The 25,981-nt window shown below is 44.5% G+C and overlaps 2 protein-coding genes across 7 annotated transcripts; both read left to right on the top strand.

Moving 5' to 3' along the window:
• Positions 1-12,033, top strand: csad (cysteine sulfinic acid decarboxylase). The gene is made up of 14 exons (XM_072696185.1): positions 1-68; positions 860-1,005; positions 1,097-1,223; positions 1,361-1,451; positions 4,304-4,526; positions 6,180-6,259; positions 6,358-6,412; positions 6,614-6,730; positions 7,042-7,106; positions 7,646-7,727; positions 8,503-8,702; positions 10,245-10,296; positions 10,383-10,472; positions 10,636-12,033. The coding sequence occupies exons 1-14, from the start codon at positions 47-49 to the stop codon at positions 10,807-10,809; spliced, it is 1,524 nt and encodes a 507-aa protein (XP_072552286.1). The 5' UTR covers positions 1-46; the 3' UTR covers positions 10,810-12,033.
• A 1,031-nt stretch (positions 12,034-13,064) lies between these two features.
• On the top strand, positions 13,065-23,768 carry znf740b (zinc finger protein 740b). 6 transcript variants are annotated; one of them, XM_072697466.1, is made up of 7 exons: positions 13,080-13,153; positions 16,628-16,777; positions 17,628-17,858; positions 18,380-18,514; positions 18,671-18,800; positions 20,357-20,475; positions 21,538-23,768. In XM_072697466.1, the coding sequence occupies exons 2-7, from the start codon at positions 16,733-16,735 to the stop codon at positions 21,712-21,714; spliced, it is 837 nt and encodes a 278-aa protein (XP_072553567.1). In that variant the 5' UTR covers positions 13,080-13,153; positions 16,628-16,732; the 3' UTR covers positions 21,715-23,768. The 6 variants fall into 6 exon arrangements, with proteins under 6 accessions (XP_072553571.1, XP_072553567.1, XP_072553568.1 ...); XM_072697467.1 differs by lacking the exon at positions 13,080-13,153 and adding an exon at positions 13,506-14,321; XM_072697470.1 differs by lacking the exon at positions 16,628-16,777 and having other exon boundaries at positions 13,065-13,153.
• The last annotated feature ends 2,213 nt before the right edge of the window (positions 23,769-25,981 follow it).

Raw genomic sequence — 25,981 nt, 5'->3', positions numbered from 1 at the left:
CATATAGACTGCGTGCAGTTAGCAGACCACACGTTGGAGCCCAGCAATGAGTACAACCGTTTCCAAAGGTGAGGAGCAGCCTGGTTGGCTTTACCAACCAGTGCAGTTATGGGGGGCTGAGGGGGGTTTTTCAGAGGGATGGGATTCACTTGCGTGTGATTAAATGTTCAGTGCTGTAATGGATGCAAACGTCTGTAACATCAGTTAATCACTGCAGGCTGAATGTGCGTTGTGGTTTTTAGCTCAGTAGCGATTGTGGAGGGAGATGTAAGCAGCAGGGGCGGTTACTGTTACTGTAACAGCTCCAGAGCTTCAGTGCACGATGCCAGCGAACTCAGTAACCCCTCATGCAGGATGCAGACGCTAGCCTAACAGGCTAAAAGGCTTTAAAAGGGGGGTTTCTGGAGGAATTTGAATGGGAAATGCTTCATTCTGACTAAAAAGTGCATCAGAAGTTATGTAACCTGGAGCAGCTCAATGCACGCGGTCCCCAACGTGGCGTTTCCACCCCGTTACTGGGCGCCTTGGTGACCAGTAGGGACGTGATGAACGGAGAAAGTGAATGGTGGTGGGGGGGTGGAGCCGTCCCGTCACTTCACTCAGGCTCAGCCCCGAAAGGCCCCCTTTATGGGCATGTAGTGCCCTTCTTAGGGCTCATGTGTTATTACATAACCTAGGGATTAGGGCACTGTTGGAGATTCAGCCCCACAGTAGAGTCCCCCTAGTTTCCCCTTCCTTTCCAAGGTTGATCTTGAGCCATCTGGCCCTAGGTTTGCAAGAGGTTTGCAACTGACCCCAGATCAGTGGGCAAAATGAATTCTAGCAAATGTGTTTGTTTGTTTCTTCTCTAATTTCCTAGAGTGCAGTACGATTAATGGAGTGAATGGCCATCATGAGCCGGACCACTCCGAGCCAAGCCGCTCGGAGGGCGAACTGTTCCTCTCCGAAGCTTTCAAAGTGATCCTGGAGGAGGCAGTCCACAAGGCCACTGATGTGAACGAGAAGGTACCGCCGTACTACCAAGCTCTTATTTTCAGTCCTAGTTGTTGAACATTCCCAAAGTTCGACCAAGCAAGGTGTACGTGTGCATGCCCAGGTGTGTGAGTGGAAGGAGCCAGAAGAGCTGAGGGCTCTGATGGACCTGGAGCTGGGAGACCACGGAGAATCGCACCAGCAGCTGCTGCAGAGGGTCCGTGATGTTGCCAAGTACAGCGTCAAAACCAGTAAGCGTCCAGTTTGCTTTGATGGGCTCAAGAAGACTTCCATTCTCATATACTGTATACTGCTCTGCATAAGTGATGGATGAGGACGTTTAAGTGTCCAGTGACCAGGAGTCGGAATTCTCTGTTCTCCTCCTCAGATCACCCTCGATTCTTCAATCAGCTCTTTGCCGGAGTCGATTACCACTCCCTGGCCGGACGCCTGCTCACGGAGACGCTCAACACCAGCCAGTAAGTGTGGCACAGTTGGCACAGTATGTGAGAAAGATATGGGCGTTGCATTGCAGCCTCGGAGGCAGACGCGCCCGCTGGGTTCGGAGTAGAGGATTCGTTTACGATGCACCTGCCAGGCTGAGCTTGGGTTTAGCCCAGCGGCTGCCCTGTTAAATAAACAACCACTGGCTCCCCCAAAAAAATGCCGTACAGAGGTCGTTATGAGATCTCTGAAGAGGGTCTGAACCCTGTGATGCTTTGGAGACAACAGGCTCTGTTTACTCTATTATATATAGAAAGTCAATGTAGCTAAAAAGATTTTAGTCCTTTTGGAGCATTTCTATTGGTCCACTCATTATGATATTTTTAGACAATGTTAAGGATGGCTGTCAGATTAAATTATGTCAGAAAGAGCAAAAGCTTGGGTGCTGTAGTCAGATGACACATTTAGTTGATGTTCTAAGTGTAAATAATTGAACAAATTGTCTATGGGAAATAAATATAAATGTAAACAATTTCTGCACATTTTCTGGATTTATACATTTTATAAAAATTAAGCATTAAATATTTAATATATTGTTACGTTTGCACATGCTACAATTCAATTATTATATATATATATATATATTTGCAATATGTTAAAATAAAGCTACTTAACAGTAATTACGTTTAATCATGTTTATCAGTCGGTGAACATAGAACATCGCTTAGAAAATCAACTAATTTTAATTCTAAATTGTACCTAGAATTAGCGATAGGATTCCAACTGCAGTGGCAAAAACCTCACACTTACAAAAAAGCAGCAGTAGCTGCCGCGAAAAATGCAATATATACGCATAAGCCAGTTTTCATCAAATAGCACAGCATTATTATGCGGTTCTGATAAGGCACAGAATCAGCTCTCTGTTGCCCAACTGCATTGCACCTCTGAAATTTTCCATTAAGCCTTGTATCAATGATTGTCAGATCACCTCACTCCCTCAAGGTTATCAAATACGAGCATGTGACATGAATCAGATTTGTAGCCACTGGCTGCAACTACCTGAAGCACTTGTGCCAAGTGGATGGATTAGGTGGAGATACATGTGGAACAGCTCAGAGGCACTTTGTGATTATTGGAGAAAATCTAATGTAAATATTTTCTTGCGTGAATGTGCTGCGTCGCTGTCACGTTGCAGCTTCGACTCAATGCCAGATAGGGGGGGTGGGATTTCTTGAAAGTCAGTTTGTCCATCCTTGTCTGGGAGAGCAGTAAAGCTGGATCTTGTGAGATAACCAAGCATGTTTATTGCATTATTCATTTTTTTACAAGCCAATTTATACATAGCACTGTACAAAAGTCTTTGCAAGACTAAGACTGTATTTTTTTTACGGTAAAACACTAACATTAGAATAAATACAAATAAAAACTGAGTTTATTTTTGTTAGCTTAACTATTTGCCAACCCTTCTACAGAGCAACCAGCCCAATGTTTTGTCTGCTAATTCAGTACATTATTAAAGGGGAATTCCGTCGATTTCAGTTTCTCAATTCACTTAGATGTAAACATCTTAGATGTGTCATTTCATTTGGTTTTCGTGTGAAATGTTTGTTGGTGTTTATTATAGAAGAATTTGCTGACTCTACCGATTTCTTTACAGTGGTGGTGAATGTAGCCAGGGGTCACAATGTCTACAATACAAATTTACCATTTACGTTTTATTAACCACCAAAACCCACCAGTTATGTTACATTTAATGGTAATGAAGGTCAAATAGTGGTAAATCTGGAAAACTATTTTTGTCTTTGGATGCTACTTCTGTCGTACAACTATTTGGATGCAAGACGTAAAATATGCTTTAGCTTAAAAGGCTCAACTTAAAACAATGGTTAAAAAATACAACAATGATGCATCGGGAATCAGGCAGCATTTTCAATTCCATTTGTTGGGATGTATAAATAATAAGCTAATTGAGATGTCATGTTGCATTCGGGAAGGTTCTCTAGAATGGAGCATTTCACAGAAAAACACTCTAAATCACCTTGTATGGATAAATAATTAAAACATTGGTGGAATCCCTTTGACCAATAAGGTGAGCTGTTGGTGGTGCTGAACAGATCCATACAGCAGTTGCCCAACTAACATAAAGGATAAAGGATAAAAAGGATAAAGGTGCACGTATTCGTCACTGTACAGTGTGGACTGTACAGCGAAATGTGTCCTCCGCATTTAACCCATCTGGTAGTGAACACACACTCACACACACACACACACGTGTTAGGGGCAGTGAGTACACACACACACCCAGAGCGGTGGGCAGCCAACTCCAGCGCCCGGGGAGCAGAGAGGGTAAAGGGCCTTGCTCAAGGGCCCAACAGTGGCAGCTTGCCGAGCCCGGGAATCGAACCCACAACCCTGTTATCGATATCCCGGCGCTCTAACCGCTGAGCCACCACTGCCCTGTGGGGCCTGTATGGGGCGGCCCAACTGGGATCCAGAAAGTTTTGTCCTCAGGTTCCACATTGGCCCCACATATAAACCCACCAGGGTCAGTGATGGGACCAGGAGGGGTTAAACATGGGTCCTATATAGGTTCTACACTGCATACGGGGCCTGAATGGGACCAATGTGAAATTTAAGGTTGGTTGTAACGATGGGGCCCTGTGTTCATGCATATGTTCAAATCCATTCAGAAATCATGCCCACCAAGAACCCACCTAGCCCACATTCCACTGGGCTGCTGAATGTTGGCAGGGTGGGGTTCATTAAGAAGTCCACAAGTTCGTCGGACCAGCTCGCCAAATCTCTGTGACGTCTTACTTTCTGTATTGCACAGGCTGTCGGCTATCTCCGGACCTTTGCAGATTCATACTATGCAAATCTCTCGCAGGTACACCTATGAGGTGGCTCCAGTGTTTGTTCTGATGGAAGACGTGGTGCTCCGCAAACTGCGCTCGCTGGTGGGCTGGACTGAGGGGGATGGCATCTTCTGCCCCGGAGGCTCTGTTTCGAACATGTTCGCCATGAATGTGGCCCGTTACTGGGCTTTCCCACAGGTCAAAACTCAGGGCCTGTGGTCTCTCCCCCGCTTGGCTGTGTTCACATCTCAGGAGGTAAAGAGGAGAAGATGACTTTCTGAAATATTCGCTTTGCTTTATCTGTCAAATGAGAATTAACGGGATACCACATAAAACCACTTCAGGAGACACGTTAGAGCCACATGTTATTTACATTTACATTCACAGCATTTAGCTGACGCTCTTATCCAGAGTGACTTACATGGTTACTCTTATTGCAGAGTCTTGCCCAAGGACTCTTATTTGATGTAGCGCAGCATAGTCACCCAGACTGGGAAGCGAACCCCAGTCTCCAACATGGTGTGGTAGCTCAGTGGCAGGTAGTGGTTATCTGTTGCGCCACACCATCCACATGTTATAGCAGTGTGAATGCGGCCGTCTCTCCAAAACATTATTACAACCCCTCTCAGTACAACCAAAACACCAGTAATTCCTGCCGTGCAATGAGCGAAATAGCATAATCCGTCCCACCCAGCAATCAATTTTCAGTCCGACTAATCAGAGACGCATTTAACTACCCAGTGTAAGAATCAGGATACAATCAAGATACTAGTCACATAAAGTGACCAAGTTTCACTTGGCATTGAGTGGTGCCAAAGAAGAACCACTTTTGGTTCCATAAAGAAGCCCTTTTTTAAGAGGTTTTTCACTCGAGGCTACGAGGCTTTTGTTAAGCTTACAAGTAGCAAACAAATAGCACAGTTAAACCGCATAAGCCTAAACCAACGCAGGCTTATCTATGTTAAGTAGTTAAGTAATCTCAAAGACCCCATATGGACAAAAGTATTGGGACTATTGGGAAGTATCTGGCTATTAAAAAGAGTTTATCCTGCTTTTTTTGAGTAACTGTCTCTACTGTCTTTAAGACTTTCTACTAGATTTTGCAGTGTTAAGGTGAGGATTTCATTGCATTAAGCGATAGTGAGGTCTGAATTCACAAATATTTATACAATTGGGACTAAATTCACTTCGATTAACATTGCAGAGATACAAAACACATTTTTTAATATCTGTTGGTTTACCAATACAGTCAAATGAATACAAATCCACCCAATACCTTAGGGATCAGTTGGAGTGCTAGAACCAATCATCCATCATAACTACTCACTAATGCTCAGTTGGCTCTATGCAACAGAATACTCACAGCAATGTTCCAAAAAGTAGTGGAAAGCCATCCTTGAAGAGTAGAGACAGTCCTCAATAATGCCCTTGATTTTGGAAGATCAGGGGACGAACAGGTGTCCACACACATTTGACCATATAGTATGTAATAAGTATGGTGATTTGGGCGTACTAGTGGTTACTAGTGAGGTATACATTTCCATTACTTGTTAGCTACATTAGCCAAACACGATTCTGATACCATTATGCATTCCTATAAGCCTGTCCGTTTGAGTCAAGTACATTATATGTCCAAAATTTTGTGGACAGTGCATCTAATTAATAAATTCGGCTCCTCTAAGGTGCATCCATTGCCATCACAGGTGTTGTGCACATACCAAGAGTTGGCTACAGGGGTATAAAGCCTGTTAGCATTGCGCTGTGGTGCAGTGGACCTGATGGACCACCATCCACACTTGTGCAGAATCTGTATAGGGAATATAGTAAGTGCATTTGAGGTGAGGAGAAGTAAATGATTTGTTTATTTATTTGTTTACTTCATTCATCTGTTTCTTTGACTTGTTTCAGAGTCACTACTCCATGAAGAAGGCTGCCGCCTTCCTCGGTATCGGGACGGAGAACGTTTACCACGTGAAAGTGGACGAAAGGTACGCTAGCCAGCACAAGACCTTTGCTGGTAATTTCTGCATATGCCCACATCGCTTGTACTCCACCTCAACCTTCTCTAACCTCTCTGTACCCACAGTGGCAGAATGATCCCAGAAGACCTTGAGGCTAAAATTGTTCATGCCAAATCACAAGTATATGCATTACCACCTTTTTCTCTTGGTGACACATTGACAAATTTTCTTAAACCATGAGAATTTAGCTACATTTAGCTACATTGCACTTCTTGAACAGAGAAGCACTGAACTGAAACCTTTGATCTGCATCAGATTTATAGATTCTGATATTTGCTTGGGTTGTTCGAGCTTCACTGGGCCTTCTCTTCTCCTTTGCAGGACGCAGTGCCGTTCTTTGTCAATGCCACGGCTGGCACCACTGTGCAGGGAGCTTTCGACCCCCTGGACCACATAGCTGACATCAGTGAGAGGAATGGCATGTGGATGCATGTGGACGTAAGCCCGGCTCATTTCTTTATCAGCACTATAGAGAAAATCACGTTATGCAATAAAAAGAAACAGTTGGAGCAAAAAAGAACAAGTACACACAAGACCTAGCGTGGAGTAATATCGTGGAACGTGCAGTACCGTGAGTTGATGTGACTCGACGTAGATCTCTTGTCACGTATAGAAATCTTATGTAAGCTCAGCAGATACCACTGCAGGTCTAAACTGGCCCTGGACCAGATCTGGATTCCCTAGAAAGTCTATGAGCAGATAAGCAGGTCTTGTCATGATAGCTGGCTTCTTCTTGATCTCCTCCACAGGCCGCCTGGGGAGGAAGTGTGCTGTTTTCCCAAAAACACAAGCATCTGATTGCAGGACTTGAAAGGTACCTTAGATCACATATACACATATTGTACATGTTCACTGGTCAGTTTATTAGAAACACCTTGCTGGTGAGGGACTGGAGCTTATCTTTTTTCTTTTCCATGCATTAGACAGATAATGGATGAGCCGCAGTCATGGAAGAAACTGGATGTGGATTTTCTTATGTTTGAAAAATCACCATTAGAGACATTAGTTTGGGAACCATGAAAAGATGCTGCCAACATACTCGTTATACTAGTTATTACATTTAGGCCGTACCCAACCCATTCCCCACATCCCCCTCCAATGCGGCGCCCCTGCTTACAGAATAAAAAAGTGGCTATGTGCCATTGATGTTCAGTCTAACATGATAACACAAAGGACATACAGAGGATAGTTGGTATAGAACTGACCAAAATGACTACGAGACCATTTCTACGAAAATAACCAGCTTCACTGAGTAAATAAGTCAGTCGTCAGCATGGTTTCTGGCTGGGATGGGGACACAGAATAAGGACCAACTTGTAGCTTGTCGCCCAACGTTTCCTATTTTGTCTTCAGGGCAAACTCTTTCACCTGGAATCCACATAAAATGCTGATGGCTGGGCTGCAGTGCTCCGTCATTTTGCTGAGGGACACAACGGTATGAGGCTGTAAAAATCAAACATTGTTTGTCAGTTGTTTTGTTGGATCAAACAGTGAAGTGACTGTAGAGATCTAAATCTGATCAGCTAATGACAATACATTAAATAAAATCCTGGGATCCATTAAGTTCTACTCATTTAAACATCAATTAGCACCAATCAGCCATTACTAGACCACCTTTCACCCTGTTCTTCAATGCTCAGGACGCCACAGGACTGACCACCACAGAGGATGTAGTATTTGGGTGGTGGGTCATCCTCAGCACTGCAGTAACACTGACTGACATGGTGGTGGTGGTGTGTTAGTAGTGTGTGTTGCATTGCTGGTACGAGTAGTGGATCAGACACAGCAGTGCTGCTGGAGTGTTTAAACACCTCTTCTACAAGGTGGACCAGCTAGGTAGGCATGTCTATTAGATTGGACAGTGAGTGGCCACAGTGTTTAAACACTCCAGCAGCACTGCTGTGTCTGATCCACAGTGTCACTGCAGTGCTGAGAATGACCCACCACCCAAATACTACCTGCTCTGTGGTGGTCAGTCCTATGGGATCCTGACCATTGAAGAACAGGGTGAAAGGAGGCTAATAAGAAAGTATGCAGAGAAACAAATGGACTACAGTCAGTAATTATAGAACTAGAAGTGGAGCTGATATAATGGACAGTGAGTGTAAAAACAAGGAGGTGGTGTGAATGTTATGGTTGATCGGTGTAAATTAAATAAAAACATAGACCAGGCCGATTGATAAACTTTCCGTATCCCTTTCTCCTATCAGAATCTGCTGATGCGCTGTTACTGTGCCAATGCTACATACTTGTTCCAGCAAGACAAGTTCTACGACATGAGCCTGGACAGCGGGGACAAGACCTTCCAGTGTGGACGCAAAGTGGACTGCCTGAAACTTTGGCTAATGTGGAAGGCAATAGGCGCCCAAGGCCTATCCAACCGTGTCGACAAGGCTTTTGCCAATACAAGGTGTGTATGTGTGTATATATATATATGTATATATGTGTATATATAATTTTGTAATGTTAAAAGCTTGTATCTACATTTATACTGCTTTTCACTTTTTGATATGATTCAAAGCTTAGTTATAAATTATATATTTTGAAGATACAAGGTTTTTGCATAACAATGACTCTGAGAAAAAATCCTCTGAGTGTCACGTGACACATAATAATGATAAGAATAAGAACACAGTGTATATCCACTAGGCAATCACTAGGTCCTGGGTATACTCACTGATAAATACACAATGGCCTCTTTTCCACCGCAGGGCCAAGTTGACACTACAACTATCTAAAAATAGTCATGTGACAGTTGCTGTTGTCGGATTCGTCTGGTCTCACACTCCTGCCCCTGATTTCATGCGAAATAGAGCATACCAACCAAATACGAATTGGAGAACCGGGAGTTTTTTGGATTGTCTTTGCTGATCGAGCCAATCAGCGGACCCCTACGTCATTAAGCCCTCCCACTGAGCGGATCTGTGGCCTCAAGTACATTTAGATAACTGTGCTGAGGAAACAGGGCCAGGCTTGTGAACGGTTGTGAGCGCGGACGGTAACCATTCCGGTGGCTTTTCCACATGGACACGGTTACCCTCCGTGCTCAGAACGTTTCAGTGATGTATACAAGACTCATATTAAGCCATCACTGGCACTGTATGTACAATTTTGACACGAGATAGAAAATGACCAACATAATGAACCCTGAACAACTCTCCTAACTCCTAACTTCACAAACCTACATATGATCTATCAATGCCATCACAAAAACGTAACAAAGAACAGCTGCTGGTGACATTTCTACCATCAACAAGTTAGTCTTGATGTGTCTAATATTAGATGTTCCTTAAATATAAACATTCTGTAGACGTTTCCTCCAGCTGTATATGAGTTTTAGGCTACATCCAGTGCTAGCTGTAATGCTAATATTAGCCAGTTACCTCAAATAGTCGTAGTCTTAGTCTAAATTCAGTTCAAATTGAATTATATAGACTTCTCACAGCGAATGTTGTCACGAAGAAGCTTTACCAAGATCCGGGTCCGAGCCTCTTTTGAGCAAGCCAGTGGCAAGGGAAAACTCCCTCAGATCGAGAAGAAGAAACCTTGAGAGGAACCAAGACTCAAAAGCTTCCTCCTAATTATCCTCAGCACCGGATAATAACAATAAGAAGCAAAACAGGAAAAAGCAAAGACAAAACAAGACTGAATTAAGAGAAAAATCAAGCCAGTAAACCATCACGAGCACAGCTATGCAGTGAGGTGGACCAATGCGCGCCCCCAGAGCAGGACAGCGGGCAGCAGGGTAGTGGAGATAGAACTGTTGGAACTGTTTGATATAAAAATGTACCAAGAAACATTAAAATAATATTTCATACAGCTAGTTTTTTGTTGTATTGCTATTCTACACTCTGTCAGCTAGCAGCTTGGTGCAGTAGTAAGTGCCTCAGCTTCAACACTGTTCTACAAATTTTCACTTCTCAATATCTCCATTTCTTCCTGACTTCTCCAGGTACTTTGTTGAGGAGATAAAGAAGAGGGACGGTTTCCAGCTCGTCTCTGAGGTACCATATTGAAGTGATCTCTCCCGCTGACGTCTTCATTCATATTTGAATATTGTATTAAAATTGTCTTCTGCATCTCCCCACAGCCTCAGTTTGTGAACGTATGCTTCTGGTTCATACCACCCAGCCTGAGAGGGAAGGAGAACAGTGCCGATTACCAGGAAAAACTGGCAAAGGTTTGTCCACTATGCAAACTATGAAGCAAGCCCAGTTTGTCCAGTATTAGAGGATTGAAGCCAGAATGTGTGTTCTGTTCATAACGCAGCAAATTTGACTGCTGCAGGTAACATTTAAGTTAGGCATCATCTTATGCCACTATTTCACTTATTTCACCACCAGGTGGCACCGTACCTCAAGGAACGCATGGTGAAGAAGGGGTCCATGATGGTGGGCTATCAGCCGCTGGATAGCAGAGTCAACTTTTTCCGCATGGTCATCCTTTCACCCCAGCTGACCCACAGCGATTTGGACTTCTTCCTCGATGAGATAGAGCGCCTGGGAGAGGACCTGTAACTGGACCCGTCAGCCGTCGTTCTCTCTTCAACCCCCTTTTATTCTGCCCTATAAATGTTGATTTGGGTGTGTTACTGCTTGGTGGAACAAAAGCTTGGACCCACACTTTGTTGATAAGATTTGGGACCACTGTTAGAAGTACTAAGTGAAGGCTGTGATCCTGCAGAAGAATGCTTAATGCTTCCTGTTCCCCCAAAATTCAGCCTTAGGACACTTAATTTATTTTCCAGCCCATGCTATTTTTCCGTCCTCTTCCATTGAATTAATTGTGTTGTCCTGTTTTTACCCTTTTCTGGCTAAATCCACACTGTGTGATGTGTAGGTCTGCACTAGACTTGGTCTATATGCCAACGTTTTCTTTCTTTATATTCCATGTTCCTTATATAATGCTCTTCCATCCATGCTCTTTTACCTTTTATTTCAGATGAAATTTCATATAGTCCATCACTATAAGTCTTACTGGAGCTCTTTCAAAATTCTGAAGAAAATAAATGTAGCATTAGGTCAGTTTATATTAATTTTTTTTTTACATTTAATGTTATGCTGTTATATCCTACTTTACAATATTGCAACCATGCTTGTACTGCAGTGGTCAGTCTTAATAAACCTAGGTTCATTAGTACTGGATGATGTAAATTTGAAAGATTACTTTTTTGATACACTGAAAAGTACATACTTCTCAAATGAGTTTTTCATTTTTTTTTTTTTTTATCAAAGAGGAATTCCATGGAGTCCATGGAGAAATTCCTGCATAGGTAAATGGTTAGGTCCATCAGCAGAGTGGGTGTGAAATGCTCAGTTCTAGAGAAACTTAAAGAGACAGAATTGTCGAGGGTGGTGAACGAAACCTGACGTCTTAGCTTAAGATATCTCGTAGTTAAGCTAACTCCATAAACCTGTAATATTAAGTGCAATCATAGGTTAAAGGACATAGGTTTCCTGATGTCTGAGACATTGTTGTTATAGTAGTTTGGGCCTAAAACATGTCGGCTTTTTAAAAATCGACTCATGGCGGAGGAATACATGCAGGGTGTTATGTTAAGGCAATATGGCAACTGATTTTTTCAGATTTAGGGTCTGTTTGCCCATCATTAGCATTACATATAGCTAAATCTCAGGAGATGTGTAGATTCACTGCTGGTTTTGGATAGTCGGTAAAATGGCTATATGGTTGTGTTGTAGACATGGTCAATCCTGCTTCCTATCACCACCACTGTAATGAAATCTGAGCAGGTCCATTTCTCTACAATAAACAATTTCACGCCAAAAGTGCTGTGAACTGCTTTGTTTACATCTCAACCCTGAATTATGCAGAATTAAAATACAATCTTTTTTAAGGCCTAGAGGTCGAAGAGGTCTTTGGACGAGTTCACTTGCTAGTCGATATGTTTTTTTTAATGCACAGCGAATAACAAGAACATGTGTCAGCATGTCATATTGACAATAATATCTTTGGACATCAGTCTCATATTCGGTGGCAGTGATCTTTATTGTGTGCACTGGCTGATTGTAGCCTAGATCAGGCTAAAGGCAATGATGAAGGCCTAGTCATAATACACCTACATGTGCAGGCAACCGGAGTATGGCTTTAAAACATTAACAGTTTTCCAGATTATTTTATATAAATATAAATCTCAATATGAATAAATAATGTTTAGCTAGACACAGTTTCTAATCAATTTCTTCATTCATCATATTGAGGGAAAAAATAAAAAAATATTACCATTTTTTTTTTTTAATTAGGCAAATAACCAGTAAAGTTTACTGTAAATGATATGACCTTATTTACACTTAAAAAAATAACAACACGTAATTGAGCAGGGCTGCTCTTGTACGTAAGACTGTAGACACACACACACACGCGCAAACGTAAGCACGAAAATACATTACCCAGAATGCATCACTCTGGGAACAAACTGTAGCAAATAAACGAAGGCTGCCGGATAATAAACAAAATAAAGTTCACCATAAATACCATTTCTACTGATTTCAAACTCTAGAATAACAGAAATAAACACACATTAAAGTTAAATATCATAAAAAATAAAATCAATATAAACAGCCAGCCCATAAACATTTAACAGATATCAAAAATATCAAAAATAGCCTCTATTTTTTTTCCACAATTATTTGATGAGTCAATTCTGATCCCTCTTTTCTCCTTTAAACCTAAAGCATCATTTACACTCTGATGACGGAAAGGCGCCCCCTGCCTGCCCGGAGTGCCCTGGTCACGTGCTCCGCTCTCCCTTGAGAGCACTTCCGGTAGCGTTTCCTGTGTTTGTAAACTGGAAGAGAAAATTGGAAGTCGGAGGAGAAAGACGGAGCGGAGAGAGGAGAGAAGGTAAAGCGGGATGAGGGGGGCTTTATCCCGCTCAGTGTGGCCGAGCTGGAGGGGGGCAGCGGCGGAGCGCGCAGCTGGCCGCTGGGTAATATGAAGCACAGCCGCTCCGCTGCTGCTGCTGCTGCTGCTGTGTTGATTCAGTAGGTGGTGAATGGAGGTTAGCTTAGCATCAGGCTAACGACCCCCCCTCCCCTCCTCCCCTCCTCCCCTACAACACTTCAGAGAGAGTGTGTGTGTGTGTGTGTGTGTGTGTGTGTGTGTGTGTGTGTGTGTGTGTGTGTGTGTGTGTGTCTAAACTCTGAGCACCATAAACACGAGGTTAGACAGTTAGACAGAGGAGGAGGAGGAGGAAGAGGAGGAAGAGGGAGGAAGAGGAGGAAGGGGGAGGGAGGGGGAGGGGGGTAGCAGCAGCAGTATTAGCTGATAGCAGTAGTGAAGATCTGGGCAGGGCTGATACGATGCTCTCCAAATATATCACGATATCTAGTGATATTTACATCCGCATTAATGGAGCTAGTTCATGGGCCCGTTCTGCATCCTGAGCCCTGATACCATTCCACACAAGGTACACTGTAAAACATCCCAAACAGCCAGTGAGTGACTTTATATACACCCAGGATTATCGCTGGTGGAATTACGGTCATTACAAATCCAGGTGTCTGAACCCTGGCCCTGGAGGACCACCGATCCCTTCCCGAGTCGAGGCCGGAAGCCACTGACATGTTCAGGGCAGGGGGTCCTTCAGGTCCAGGGTTGGGAACCACTGTGTTAGAGAGCATGTTTGGTCTCCAATGGCCCTCCCTCCCTTCCCCGCCCTCCCCTGCGATGTTATCCAGACTAATGCAACCGAACTAGCGGGCGCACACCTGTACAGGTGGTTTCCGGTCGAGGCCGTACACATTTCATTGCTCTTCAGCTTCTCCGCTCACACGGCTCCCTCCATCGACCCATATCCGAATGATCTCTGTAATCATGCTTCATCCTATAATTTTGCACTCTGTGGCTGCTGCTGTTTTGGACTTGTGTTGAATGGCTGCTTAACAGGATTGCTGTCTGTGAAGATACCGTTTCCCAACCGCGCCGGACGTCTCGGAGTAAGATCGCTGATCCAGAGTCGGCTTCGTCTTGTCCAAGCTGTCCTGCTTATTAACAGGGCTCGGGAACCAAAGTTCAGTGTGGTTCAATTCTAAATGTTGCTGAATGAATTACTTTATTGCTTCAGAGTATTAAAAATACTTTCATTAAATAATAATAAATAGCAGCAGCTTGCCGTAAGCGCTCCGGTGCTTCTGAATCCGTTAACAGTCTAGCAAACGTCTGGCTAACTCAGGCTGGAGTGGTTAAGGTCTAGCTAACGCAGGCTGGAGTGGTTAAGGTCTGGCTAACTCAGGCTGGAGTGGTTAAGGTCTAGCTAACGCAGGCTGGAGTGGTTAAGGTCTAGCTAACTCAGGCTGGAGTTGATAAGGTCTAGCTAACTCAGGCTGGAGTGGTTAAGGTCTAGCTAACGCAGGCTGGAGTGGTTAAGGTCTAGCTAACTCAGGCTGGAGTTGATAAGGTCTAGCTAACTCAGGCTGGAGTTGATAAGGTCTAGCTAACTCAGGCTGGAGTGGTTAAGGTCTAGCTAACGCAGGCTGGAGTGGTTAAGGTCTAGCTAACTCAGGCTGGAGTTGATAAGGTCTAGCTAACTCAGGCTGGAGTGGTTAAGGTCTAGCTAACGCAGGCTGGAGTGGATGAGGTCTAGCTAACGCAGGCTGGAGTGGATGAGGTCTAGCTAACTCAGGCTGGAGTGGTTAAGGTCTAGCTAACGCAGGCTGGAGTGGTTAAGGTCTAGCTAACGCAGGCTGGAGTGGTTAAGGTCTACCTAACGCAGGCTGGAGTGGTTAAGGTCTAGCTAACGCAGGCTGGAGTGGTTAAGGTCTGGCTAACGCAGGCTGGAGTGGTTAAGGTCTAGCTAACGCAGGCTGGAGTGGTTAAGGTCTGGCTAACTCAGGCTGGAGTGGTTAAGGTCTAGCTAACGCAGGCTGGAGTGGTTAAGGTCTAGCTAACTCAGGCTGGAGTTGATAAGGTCTAGCTAACTCAGGCTGGAGTGGTTAAGGTCTAGCTAACGCAGGCTGGAGTGGTTAAGGTCTAGCTAACTCAGGCTGGAGTTGATAAGGTCTAGCTAACTCAGGCTGGAGTTGATAAGGTCTAGCTAACTCAGGCTGGAGTGGTTAAGGTCTAGCTAACGCAGGCTGGAGTGGTTAAGGTCTAGCTAACTCAGGCTGGAGTTGATAAGGTCTAGCTAACTCAGGCTGGAGTGGTTAAGGTCTAGCTAACGCAGGCTGGAGTGGATGAGGTCTAGCTAACGCAGGCTGGAGTGGATGAGGTCTAGCTAACTCAGGCTGGAGTGGTTAAGGTCTAGCTAACGCAGGCTGGAGTGGATGAGGTCTAGCTAACGCAGGCTGGAGTGGTTAAGGTCTAGCTAACTCAGGCTGGAGTGGTTAAGGTCTAGCTAACTCAGGCTGGAGTGGATAAGGTCTAGCTAACGCAGGCTGGAGTGGTTAAGGTCTAGCTAACGCAGGCTGGAGTGGTTAAGGTCTAGCTAACGCAGGCTGGTGTGGTTAAGGTCTAGCTAACGCAGGCTGGAGTGGTTAAGGTCTGGCTAACGCAGGCTGGAGTTGATAAGGTCTAGCTAACTCAGGCTGGAGTGGTTAAGGTCTAGCTAACGCAGGCTGGAGTGGTTAAGGTCTGGCTAACGCAGGCTGGAGTGGTTAAGGTCTGGCTAACGCAGGCTGGAGTGGTTAAGGTCTAGCTAACGCAGGCTGGAGTTGATAAGGTCTAGCTAACGCAGGCTGGAGTGGTTAAGGTCTAGCTAACGCAGGCTGGAGTTGATAAGGTCTAGCTAACGCAGGCTGGAGTTGATGAGGTCTAGCTAACTCAGGCTGGAGTTGATAAGGTCTAGCTAACGCAGGCTGGAGTTGATAAGGTCTAGCTAACGCAGGCTGGAGTGGTTAAGGTCTGGCTAACGCAGGCTGGAGTGGTTAAGGTCTGGCTAACGCAGGCTGGAGTGGTTAAGGTCTAGCTAACGCAGGCTGGAGTGGTTAAGGTCTAGCTAACTCAGGCTGGAGTGGTTAAGGTCTAGCTAACTCAGGCTGGAGTGGTTAAGGTCTGGCTAACGCAGGCTGGAGTGGTTAAGGTCTAGCTAACGCAGGCTGGAGTGGTTAAGGTCTGGCTAACGCAGGCTGGAGTGGTTGAGGTCTAGCTAACGCAGGCTGGAGTTGATGAGGTCTGGCTAACGCAGTGAATGACCCTCAGCCCTGTTGTTAGAACCAGAACGTGATCAGTTTGCTCGCTCTGAGAACTTCGCTACGTAAGACCCCTGAACCATCAGGTCTGAATATGAAGATGCCCACTTATGATCCATAGACAAATATGGGTGGATATTTTCTTGGCTTTACACCCTCCTCCTCCTCCTCCCTCCCCCTCTGTTTTTAGGCTTGCACCCCCTGATGATTGTGGCTTGTGTGGTATCTGTTCATTCCCTCTGCCCAGTGCGAAGCTTTCTGTCCCCCACCACACGCACACACTCCCATCACTGCGATGTCACAACTTTCCAGCAACTCAGTCCGAGAGCACATGAAATGGGTCAGTGTTTTTTTTTCTCCCTTTATTTGCATTTTCAGTTCTTTCAGTTTCATTGTGTTCAGAGCTTCAGTTTTTATGTTCCTCACATGCTTCCACCGTCAGTCCTGCGGTGCCATAATCTGCATCCAAGTCATATCCGCTAATCTTTTTGCGTATAATTTGCAGTCGAGTCCGTCTTAAAGGAATAGTGTGCTGAGAGATCAGAGCAACAGGACTCCTCACTTCGCTCAGACGCAGTCAATCAGCCAGGACATGTTTGGTATCTGACGTGAGCTTCTTTAGCTTCACATCGCTTGTTCTTATCTAATGTTGCTACACTGAACATGGAGCTGCGAATGTTCATGCTAATGTTTTACATCACTACTGTAAGACTGGTTAGCATCCTTTCATACTGCATCAGTGGTCACAGGACACAAAGTCGAGCAGCCAGTCCCATGTCAGTCATTTAATGTCGGTCATCACATGTATTACTAGTCCCGCCTAATTAAACTGGACTCAAGTCCAGTGTTTGTTGGCAAAGTTAGCCTAGCATCTCCTAAACTAAAGAAGCAAACCTCAGATGTCAAACATGTCTTGTCTGATCGACTGCATCTGGGGTAAGAGGTCAGTTTAATTTTTGGCAAAGCTATTCCTTTAACCACTGACCACTGACTCGACCACCCTCTTAGCTGGACGTCAGTGAAGTCAGTTCGGTTCAGTCTGATGAATCCGTGTTAGCAGCGGTCAGAAACAAGGCAGAAGATAGCGATGAGTCTATGAAGATTACTCAGATTTTAACTTGTGTGTGTGTGTGTGTGTGTGTGTGTGTGTGTGTGTGTGTGTCTGTGTGTGTATATTTGTGTATTTGCAGGCTGGGTTGCTGGGCTGTGAGGCAGTGCTCTCCAGTATGGCTCTCATGCAGGCCAATTCCGCGCCCAGCCATAAAAAGATGACCACTCCGCTGGGCCAGGGTCAGAGAGACAACCACAGCCACGGGCATAACCACAACCAGAACCAAAACCACAATCAGAACCACAGCCAGGAGTCCCACAGTCACCACAGCCACATGGTCCTGCCCTCTGGAGTCAGCTGCCCACCAATGGTAAGCAGAAGCTCCACTGAGATTGCCTTTATAGAGTCACAGAGGATTTAACATTTGTGAAAACAAGTATTTTAATTATTGTTCTCACAATTTAATATCAAATTTATATATTTATAAAACCTTTAATCAAATAATGAAGTTAAATTATACATTTTAAAATTAAATAAAAAATATTTTTAGTGATTATTATTATTATTATAATTTTAGCAGTTAACAGGTTTTATGTGTGTGTTTGCTTCGTTCAAATAATCCAACCTTAATAATGAGGACAAATTAATATTTAATAATTTTTTTAATGTTTCAGAATTTTCTTTAATCATCTTTTTAAAAACACAATATGCACTTCAGGCCATTGACCTGCTGCTGCTGCAGCAAAATAAATAAATAAATAAGTAATAAATACATAAAGGCTGTTCAGGCTCTCGCTGTAGGCTGTTCGTACGTGGCACCGCTTAGAGAACCGTTTGAAGCACCGTCCTGGCCGTACAGATCTAATGGATATCGCATGTTTGTGCCTCCAGCTCATTAATAAGGATGGAGAGTTCCACTCTTCCAGGCTGCTGGAGGAGAAGGACATGCAGTCCAGCCAGAACCTGCAGCCAAAGAAGAAGAACAGGAAGACGGGAACGCCAACCAAAGTGAGAGAAAAGGCGCAGGCAAGTGACCGGCCCTCCTGCCTGGTTGCATGTAGCTTCGTGTGAACTTGTCTGATGCTCTGCGCTTCGAGAATAAGCATGTTTACGCCTGTGTGCGAGTACGGCACTTCTTCCGTTTTTCACTGTGTGTGTGTGTGTGTGTGTGTGTTTACAAAGGTTCAGATGCCTGACCCCAACGATGACAGTTCCCTCAACTCCCAGGTGCAGAAGAACTTCATCTGCGAGCACTGCTATGGAGCCTTCCGGAGTAGTTACCATCTGAAGCGGCATATTCTCACCCACACAGGTATGCCTCTGAATGCTACCAGGATCCTCCTGAATCTCACATCCTTATTTGTGATTGATCCCAATAGATAATGCCAATAGATTAGGACTCTTTGGAGCAGATAAACATGAGCCTATTGGCACCATGCATAATGTCAGCCTTGGGCTAGAGGGGTATAAAGCCCCTCCAGCATTGAGCTGTGGAACTGTGAATGAGGGTTCTCCATCCAATACTTTTGGATTGAGTCTGGGATAAGGTGGGGCAGTACGCATCCTGACCTCACTAACCTCAGCTCACTGAATGCAATCAAAACCTCACATCAATGCTGCTCCAAAATCTAGTAGAAAGCCCTCCTCCCTGGACAGTAGAGACAGCTACTCCAACAAAAGCAGGATGAACTCTTTTTATTACTCTTAGTTTCAGAAGAAATGGTGAATGAGCAGGTGTCCGAATACTTTTGTCCATATTATAGTATAGATTAGTATGCTCTAGTATGCTGGAAAAGGAAGCTCTGAACCAAGAAAACATAAAACAACAAACTCAAGTCTTTTTTTTATGTTTTTAATTTTTGTTTATTAACAAAAATATACTGCAACTACAGTAAAAATGATAATTACAATACATGCTGATAAATGTGGGTTTCACAAAGGATGTGCGCCAATCTGACCAGCAGGTGGCACAGTTTGCACAGTTTTCAGTGTCCAAAGCAGTGGTCTCCGTCAAACTGATCTCTGGCAAACTTTAAAGTCTTGGCTTGTCGACGGCAAGCTGATTGTAACCTGTGCAGTTGGGTAGTTGCTGACACCAACTTTCACACCAGCTGCAGTAAGAGCTACCTGTAGATCCTGTGATGACATTCAAGGATTGTTGGAGACTTCTTTACACATCTTGAGGTCTGCTCTCGGGCTGAACTGGCTACGACAGCCTGAGCTGGTCATGTTGGTGGTTGTTCTTAATGTTCTCCACTTGTAAACGATTTAGCGGACAGTGGAGCGGCTGATTCCTGATTGTTCTGAGGTCTTTTTAAACCCCTTCCCAAACTCCGCCTTCTTTCTGAAGGCCTCAGAGAGCTCTTTGGATCTGGCCATGGTGATCTTCACCACGCACTTCAACTAAATCCAGCGCAGACCAGACTAAATGTCTGAGGTTTAAGTAAGACAGGCTCCTCTAGAATCCTCTGATCATCTACACTGATCCTCTGATTCTAATTCTACACTTTTTAAGTAGTAATAAATGTGGGGGTGTGCAAATATTTTCCTCACTGGAAATTTACAGATCTATTTATTATTTATCTAATTATTACATTTTATAAATGAATTTAAAGATTTGTTTCAGTTGTGTGTTTAGTTACGTTACCACCCAAAAAAAAAAAAAAAAATATATATATATATATATTTATATATTTATATATACACACACACATACAACTTTCTTTTGTCTATATACATATAATTTTTTTTTTATTAGCTTGCCTTTGATGGACTGAACAGCTGGGTTGATGATGGAATCTCCACTAGAAGTAAGGTCCCAGTCCTAACTGTGTGTGTCTGAATTGTGTGTGTGTTGTGTTTGTGTAGGAGAGAAGCCGTTCGGGTGTGATGTGTGCGACATGCGGTTTATTCAGCGCTATCACCTGGAGAGACACAAACGCGTACACAGTGGAGAGAAGCCTTATCAGTGTGACCGGTGTCAGCAGGTCAGAAACACACACACACACACACACACACACACACACACACACACACACACAGTCATACATTACTTCTATTTCCGAGCTACTCCTTATCACAGCTCTGTTTATGCTAGGCAGATTCCAACCTCGCTTTGCCGTGTTTTAAAAAATAACATAACTGTCCAGAAGCCTGGCGCACTGACGTTGCTGCAGGTTGCGGTAACACACGAAACACACTTCATGCTTGAATACGAACGCAGACGCTTCGAGCTACGCAGGCTAGTTTCCTAATGCACATTTTGAGTGTTGCCACTAGGGGTGCTACAGCGCCAGCTGCCAGCTGTCTGGTACCGCCAGCCCGCTGTTTTCCATGCCGATTCTCAGTCTTGTGTTCCTGTCTGGACTGGTGTTCCTGTGTTCTTGTGAAACGTCATCAGTTGCAGCCCAAGTACTGCTCCATTCGAAAGCTCACATCTAGCCAAGATATCCCAGAGTGCATTACGCACAACGCAGCTGTTCCAATTGCAAGATGACCGTAGAGCGTCCTCCCATCCTCAGGGGGTTGTACTTGTCAAACTTGCCAAGTCAGAACTACCAACTACACCAGTACCAACTTGACTAACTTTGTAGTGAGAATCACTACAGTAACGGTCATCTGATTGTCCAGTTAACCGCTGCTGCAGGACTGCTTGCGTACTAGCACTGAGTATATTTCTGGCCTAAGGCAGTAAGTGTAAGGGGGGGGGCTTGTCGTCGTCGGACAAAATGGTCTCGGCTCGGTCCCAAACAAACTCTGAAGCAGGCAGGTCTGACCATTAAGCAGTGGGAACCTTCTCACATGGTTTGCTGTGGCGCATTTTGGTGCGCTTGGATTGTTGGATTTTGAACACAAACCAAACCACAGGAAAAAAAGCTCCAATTTTCGGACCAGAGTGTGCGAACGTCCTCAATTGAACCAACGCTGGCTGGAGTTCTCCTCCAGTAAATTGGGGCTTAATGTGCTTTTCATGTTGTCCAGGACTCTGTGAGTACAGTGAGGTTTCAGGATCCAATTATCCAGTTTTCCTTTCACTCTCTCCCCTCCAGAACTTCTCCAGGACGGACCGGTTGTTGCGACACCGGCGGCTGTGTGCAGTGGGTATCCCCAAGGAGGAGAATCAGTCGTGCTGCGAGGGTCGCCCGTACTCGCAGGACCCTCCCCAGCACACCGCGTCCTGGAGCCCCCTACAGGCCAACAGCAGCAACAGCCGGCTGGCCGTGTGATTGCTCCCGTGTTCCAAGAGAAGCCTCTGGTCAGCCAGCTCAGCGGAAGGGGCGTGGACTCAATGCAGCCACCTGATGGCTCCACTGTGCCAGACTGATCCCGGAGCCTCTGGCAAAGGCTTCGCCTCCAGATCCGCTCCAAACCAGGTCAAAAGTCAGCCACAGATGGTGGACATGTTGTTTTTTTGTTTTTTTTGTATGTTTGTTTGTTTTTGTTTTGTTTTTTTTAAAACTGATTTGACTTGGGCGGAGAGGATCTTTTTGTATTGTTCTTTTTAAGTAGATGGTCTGACCCTGTCAGGGGTTGGAGTAGTTTGTTATACTGCACAGGCAATAATGAGTTCAGTTAGCAAGTAGAGGATCAGTGACTCGGGTTATTACTACTACTACTACTACTACTTCCTTTGATAGTTTCAGTGCCCGGATAGACTTGGGTTGACACATGCAAGCCAGTTAAATACGATGTGTTTCTGTAGGGAAGTCACCACCAACGTGAAGGAACAGCTCCCTGGGGCTTCAGCCGGCATCACATGTGGCCTTGAAATTGTCGTAACCAACTTCAAATCTGTATCAACGATAACTGCAAAACTGACTAATTACAGCAACTAAGTGGGCGGAGTTTGCATCCAGCTACAGCTAGAATCGGTTAAACGTTTGTCGGCCTGCTGGTTCTTAAGGGGTTTCAAGGCCTACTGATAGTTAGTAGGCGCCGCCAGTAGAGCTAAACCTTTAATGGAAACCACAGCAAGACTGTCCTTTCCGTACCTTAACATAAGCTTTTTCTACACTGATGGATTGGTGGACCTTACATTGACCTCTGATGTGATTGAATGGTCGAATCTGGTTGAAAGTGGGGTACTGCTTACAGAAGCTGTCTCCATGCTTCGGCCTGTATTTTAGGAAATCCTCAGACCCCAGCATTAGGTTTCAGACATCACAAAACAGCTTCAGGCATCAGCATCAGGTCATGCAGGGTGAAATGGCAGTGGGAAGGAAGCTGCTTAGATGCCTCAGATGATAAAGTTTGACGTTCATAATTCTGTTCTTTATTTCCAGATCAGTTATGTAACCAAATGAAAGATGGTATGTTACAAAATGATTGGGAGACAGCCGTGATAGGACTCACGTTCCAAAAGGAGAATCGACACACCCTTCTTGCTTAATTACCAGCTTACACATGGGTTATCTGAATAAGAGGATTCTGTTACCAGCACAGGCTTGGATGAGAAACAAACAAACAAACAAAAAGGCCTGACTGCAATAATGCCTTTAGGTCAGCGGAGGGACTTCTGAACCCCCACTCTAGTAATGCACCCGGGTGCAGGTCAAACATTCACTGAGGAAGAGGTCAAAAATCCAGCTTTTCTGTGTTGGTCCTATACAGTTTTATGTGCTTATGACCTCAACTGTTCTCTCTAGATAGGATGTGTCTTGTTGAGGAAGTCAGATCCAGGTCAGAAATGGGTTATTTCAGTGACCGTATCCGTTTTTACTCCGCGTTGTATTTCTGACACTGCGTTTTAAGTACTGTTAGTAAATGAATTGGACTCGAGAACACTGGATCGATTTGGGCCAAATGTCTTTTTAACACTTCCTGTCTTTTATTATGTTTTTTTTTTTTTTTGCTTCCTTTTTAAAGCCAGTTACAGACGTTGGACTCTGAACTCAGACTACACGCAGGTTTCGTCTGCTGAAACTTAAGTTAATATATATTTTTGATTTTTTTTTTTTTTACATACATTCTCCGAGACATTTTCTGTAGCTGTAGTTCTTAGACTGCTGCAGGCGTATAACTGGTAGTCTCGATAGCCCCCCCCCCCCCCCCTCCTCTTTTGTAATACGTAGGTTTGCATGAGGTTCAGTTTCTTCCAAATGTATACTGTGTCGTGATTGTTAAAGAAAACAAGTATTTTTGAAACCATGATTGTTGTTTTTTGTATTTTTACCATGCTCCGAACATGCACACTAAACTCTTTCTTACCCAGCTAGGCATCATGTAGAGATTGGAGACGTAGGGCCTCAAACACCAATAAACTGATTTCTTTTTCAAGAAACCTGCCTGCTTTCTTTTCCTTTTTTTGTTTTCGTCACAGTTGTATCACGACAAACAAGTTATAGACAAAAGTTTGTGGACACCCTTCTCAACAAGTGTGGTAAAAAAAACAAAAAAGGAGCTGATCCCCTCACTTTGGCTCAGCGGTTAAAGCACAGGGCTATTGATGACAGGCGCCGCAGCAATGGTTGCACAGTCACTGTGTGTGTTTAATCACGTATGTGTGTGTGTGTGTTTACTGCACGGATGGGTTAGAGACCGAATTCCATCTGTGTCCGGACAAAAATCGGACTGGTGAATATGCTTGACTTGTCTTGCTGTGCTCTTTCCTGGCAGAGTAGAGTTTGCGGACACGGAGGCCTGCTGTGTCTGACCGCCAGGTGGCGCCACACGCCTGATTCTCGCAGCATAGTCTAATTGTATCAAAAGTACCATGTGCAGACGTGTGGCATTTTAACCTTTAAAAAGGATGTCATGGGTTTGTGGTGATTTGTTGGCTATTACAGGGTTTACGACACGCCCAGCTGACCCGCGGCGGCAGCTGTGAGAAGCGTCTTAGGCCCCAGCCTTGTTCATAATGACAAAGAGGGTAATGAGGTTATTTCAAGGCTGCGTGAGGAGCAGCGGAAGGTTCTGCACTGCCCAGTGAAGTCATGTCTCCGTTTCCAAGCTTCTTTTCTGACCATGCTAATGTGGTCAGGGGTGGGAGATATGGTGAACATCTCAGTAGGCCTGCATTACGGTACACTAATGGCGTAGGGGAGTCAGGCAGAGTGGTCAAATGGGACACGCCTACTTATAGATTACGATATTTATTTTGCTCCCCTGGAATCACTGGTCTAAGCTGGTCTTTGATGGTCAAGGTGTTTAACAAGCTGGTCATCTACCTTGGTCACCGACCAAGCTTAGCTCATGACCAGCAAAGCGTGTTTTCATAGGAGTTTGATGGATTGGGCTGACCCTCAAACTGGTCATACTGGTTAACTAGTTTTTAAATGCAATAGTTTTTTATGTACGTCTGCCAATATCGATAAATGGACAAAAGTATTGGGACACTTGCTTATTTATTGTTTCTTTCAAAATCAAGGGTATTAAAACAAGTTTATGCTGCTTTTGTTGGAGTAACTTTCTCTACTGTCCAGGAAAGGTTTTCTACTAGATTTTGGAAGAGCATTGCTGTGAGGATTTGATCGCATTCAGCAACAAGAGCATTCGTAAGGTCGGGATGTTGGATGATCATCACCCCACCATCATCTTCTCCAACTCCCCAACTCATCACAAAGGTATTGGATGGAGCGCCAACCATCATTCCAGAGAACACAGTTCCACTGCTCCACAGCTTAATGCTTGGGGGGCTTTATATACCCCTCTAGCCCATGCCTGGCATTAGGCATGGTCCCAATAGGTTTATGTTTATCTGCTCCAGAGAGTCCTATTCTATTGGTAATACATCTCTACAAGGCCTAGACCGGCTGTGTGTGTGTGTTTGCAGCCTGGCTTATATGGTTATAATACACTTAGTCTATTACAGGCTCTCTATTATCATCATACAGTGCATTCACCCACCCCTCGGGTAGATGTGCCACTACTGATTGCTGGGACAATGAACTCTTTTAGCTCAGTTGGCCTTATTGAATCTGATGTCGTTTTGGAGCATCAGATAAGATGTTCAGCTCAGATCTGGATCAACGGCTGCAGTGTAATGAGCAGTCTGGCTCTGGGGCTTTTTTTTTAAAGAGGATTATAGATGGTTTCTCTCTGGGTTACACTAGAAGCTCTGATTTACAGTGCGTGTGGACAAGGAGCATTTACTGCAGTCTCTCCTTAATGATAAACAGTGATGGGGCGGAGACAACGGGGGTGGGGGAGATTCCTAGACAACCAGAGCAATCACCTAATGCTGGAGCGTCCGGTTCCCGTGCCATGTAGAGCCTACCACAGCTCTGCACAAATTTACTGTGGTCTTCGGTCCAGCACGCCCAATAAAACCCGTCAGCTGATTGTATTTTAGCTTTGACTGGGCCGGCTGACCTGCTTGATGAGCTGAATCGGATACATATAAGTAGTGGCAGTCCACATCATGTTCCAGTACACAGATTATATGGCCATGTCCAAACAAACAGAGTAGCTGAAAGGTTGACGCTATGTTGAGGGCAGTAGACGGGCTAGATAACATCCCCCAATTGTAGTTGTAATCAACACAGTCCTGCTAAT

Source organism: Salminus brasiliensis, chromosome 14 (genome assembly GCF_030463535.1).
Source record: "Salminus brasiliensis chromosome 14, fSalBra1.hap2, whole genome shotgun sequence".
Taxonomy (NCBI): Eukaryota; Metazoa; Chordata; class Actinopteri; order Characiformes; family Bryconidae; genus Salminus; species Salminus brasiliensis.
Note: the sequence above shows the minus strand (reverse complement) of the source record. Positions and strands in the feature narration are given on the sequence as shown.